General features: G+C 52.4%; 1 protein-coding gene across 4 annotated transcripts in view; it reads left to right on the plus strand.

The window, feature by feature from the left end:
* The window catches only part of lgals3a (lectin, galactoside binding soluble 3a), a 6,642-nt gene that overhangs the window by 126 nt on the left and 4,016 nt on the right, over window positions 1-2,500 (plus strand). The window contains exons 1-3 of one of the 4 annotated variants that reach the window (XM_026939060.3): window positions 253-390; window positions 698-715; window positions 1,741-2,475. In XM_026939060.3, the coding sequence (XP_026794861.2) occupies window positions 701-715; window positions 1,741-2,475 (750 nt within the window). In that variant the 5' untranslated portion in view covers window positions 253-390; window positions 698-700. Of the gene's footprint in view, window positions 1-252; window positions 467-697; window positions 716-1,740; window positions 2,476-2,500 lie in introns of those variants that run through there. The other 3 variants (XM_053232945.1, XM_026939059.3, XM_053232944.1) reach the window with 3 other exon arrangements.

Below are 2,500 nucleotides of genomic sequence, written 5' to 3' on the forward strand. Positions count from 1 at the left end.
GGAGCATGGTGTAGGGAGCATGGTGTAGGGAGCATGGCGTAGGGAGCATGGTGTAGGGAGCATGGCGTAGGGAGCAGGGTGTAGGGAGCATGGTGTAGGGAGGATGGCGTAGGGAGCAGGGTGTAGGGAGCATGGCGTAGGGAGCAGGGTGTAGGGAGGATGGTGTAGGGAGCATGGTGTAGGGAGCATGGTGTAGGGAGCATGGCGTAGGGAGCATGGCGTAGGGAGCAGGGTGTAGGGAGCATGGTGTAGGGAGGATGGTGTAGGGAGCAGTGTGGGGAAGGAGTTCTGGGCTGTCTAGTGCACTTAGGCAGGGAGTGAGGGAGAGGTTTGGGACGGGACCGGGATATTCTGGTCCTCAGCTCACTTCCGGCTTGTTGTGAGTGAGTTGTGAGTGAATTTTGACTTGTTACTGTGTGTGTGTCTGTGTGTGTTTGTGTCTGAGTGAAACTACAGTGCGGATTGTGTGAGTATTAACTCTTTATTACACCGAGGGCTCATTAATTCTCTTTATTTTGTGTGATAAACACACTTAGAGAGCACGCGCATGGATACACATTCCTCAGTGTGTGTGTGTGTTTGTGTGTGTGTGTGTGTGTGTTGTGTGTGTGTGTGTGTGTGTGTGTGTGTGTAACTTTTATACATGTATGATATTTGTATTATATTAATAACATGTTTCTGTGTCTGTTCTTCACAGGTCATGGCTGATTTCTCGGTGAGTTTTGTGTTATGTTACAAATCAGAGGTGTTCATTTTGTCCTGTTAGAGTTACACACACACACACACACACACACACACCTGTCTAAAACAACACGTTCCTGCAGTCTGACTGGTTCTGAGTCAGAACCTCCTCACACTGTGTTCTGAGTGAACACACACACACACACACACACACACACACGCACACGCACACACCCTTCTACTGTGATTTGCTCCACAACGCTGCTGAATTCTGGATTGTGATTGGTCGTCAGGTGTTGATTAGTTTTCTATAACAGCAGCTCTGACAGTACTGCAGGTTTATATTAACGCACTCGTTATCGTTTCTACAGCAACAGCTCATTCACAGGGACTCGTACAGCAGACGCTCCACTGATAATAAACAGAGTAAAAAAATCAGAGATATGCTGGAGTTTTCTTAAAGTAATGAAATGTTTATGTAACATGTAAGGAAGGAGTCTCCAGTGTCAGCGCTCTGTAACAGTCAGAGGTAAAGCTGTAACTTTAAGTTTTCCGACGTCTTCAGGACAGAGGAGTTTACGCTTCTTTGCGGTTTCTCAGTAACATGCGGAACAAGCTGCGATTTTTTATCTTATTAATATGAAGAGAGAGAATAAAGAGACGCTGGTGAAGGAACGAGTGTTTATAGCTGCTATAACGTAAGCAACAAGAGGAACTAACTTGTGTCACTGAGCATAAATGTAACTATAAATGGATAAAAGTGTGATCTGTCATTCTTTAATAAATAAAAATTGGAATTGTTGGTAAATTGCTGTGGTGTAAGAGGAATAAAACACTTGGGGTCGTGCTGTTAGAGGAAATTAATCAGCTTCAGGAAGGTAACAGTAAGAGTTCGAGTGCAGCGTGACAGCGTTACTCAGATAACCTGTTTGTGTGTTTGTGTCATTGGATTTTGTTGTCATAAATAAAGCAGAATGTGTGTGTGTGTTTGTGTGTGTGTGTGTGTGTTTGTGTTGTGTGTGTGCGTGTGTGTGCGTGTGTGTGTGTGTTCCACTGTAGTTAGCTGATGCGATAGGGGATGATGCCCCCAGTCAAGCATCAAAAACAGCACATGGGAAGCCGTCGGCCCCCACAGCACCCACTGCCCCTGGCTGGCCCGGAACGACCCCCGCTGCCCCTGCTGGCCCAGCTGCCCCTGGCTGGCCCGGAACGACCCCCGCTGCCCCTGCTGGCCCAGCTGCCCCTGGCTGGCCCGGAACGACCCCTGCTGCCCCTGCTGGCCCAGCTGCCCCTGGCTGGCCCGGAACGACCCCCGCTGCCCCTGCTGGCCCAGCTGTCCCTGCATGGCCCGGTGCTGCCCCTGCTGTTCCTGGTGCCCCTGCTGTGCCTTCTTGGCCTGGGGCGCCCCCAGCTGGCCCTGCTGCTGCTGCGTGGCCCGGTGCTGCCCCGGGCGGTCCAAACCTACCCCCCTCTGGAGGTCCTGCCCCCGGAGCTCCAGGCCAGTTTCCCAGCATGCCATCTGCCCCAGGCGGATACCCCACTGGCCCCGGGATGCCAGGACAGTTTCCCCCTGCACCGGGGCAGTTTCCTGGAATGTACCCCTCTCCTCCTGGGGCTCCTCAGGCTCCCTACCCCAACATGCCCTACCAAGGGAACATGTACGGCCCCGGAGGCCCCGCCCCTTTTCCTCCCGCCACAGGGTTTTCTGGAGGAGCGTTCCCACCCGTACCCCCAGGCTCATGGGGCCCGCCCACAGGACCCTACGGAGGCCCCTCTGCTCCTGGAGGAATGCTGGTGAGTAATCTTCTCTGGTGGTTTC

This window comes from Pangasianodon hypophthalmus, chromosome 3 (genome assembly GCF_027358585.1).
Source record: "Pangasianodon hypophthalmus isolate fPanHyp1 chromosome 3, fPanHyp1.pri, whole genome shotgun sequence".
NCBI lineage: Eukaryota > Metazoa > Chordata > Actinopteri > Siluriformes > Pangasiidae > Pangasianodon > Pangasianodon hypophthalmus.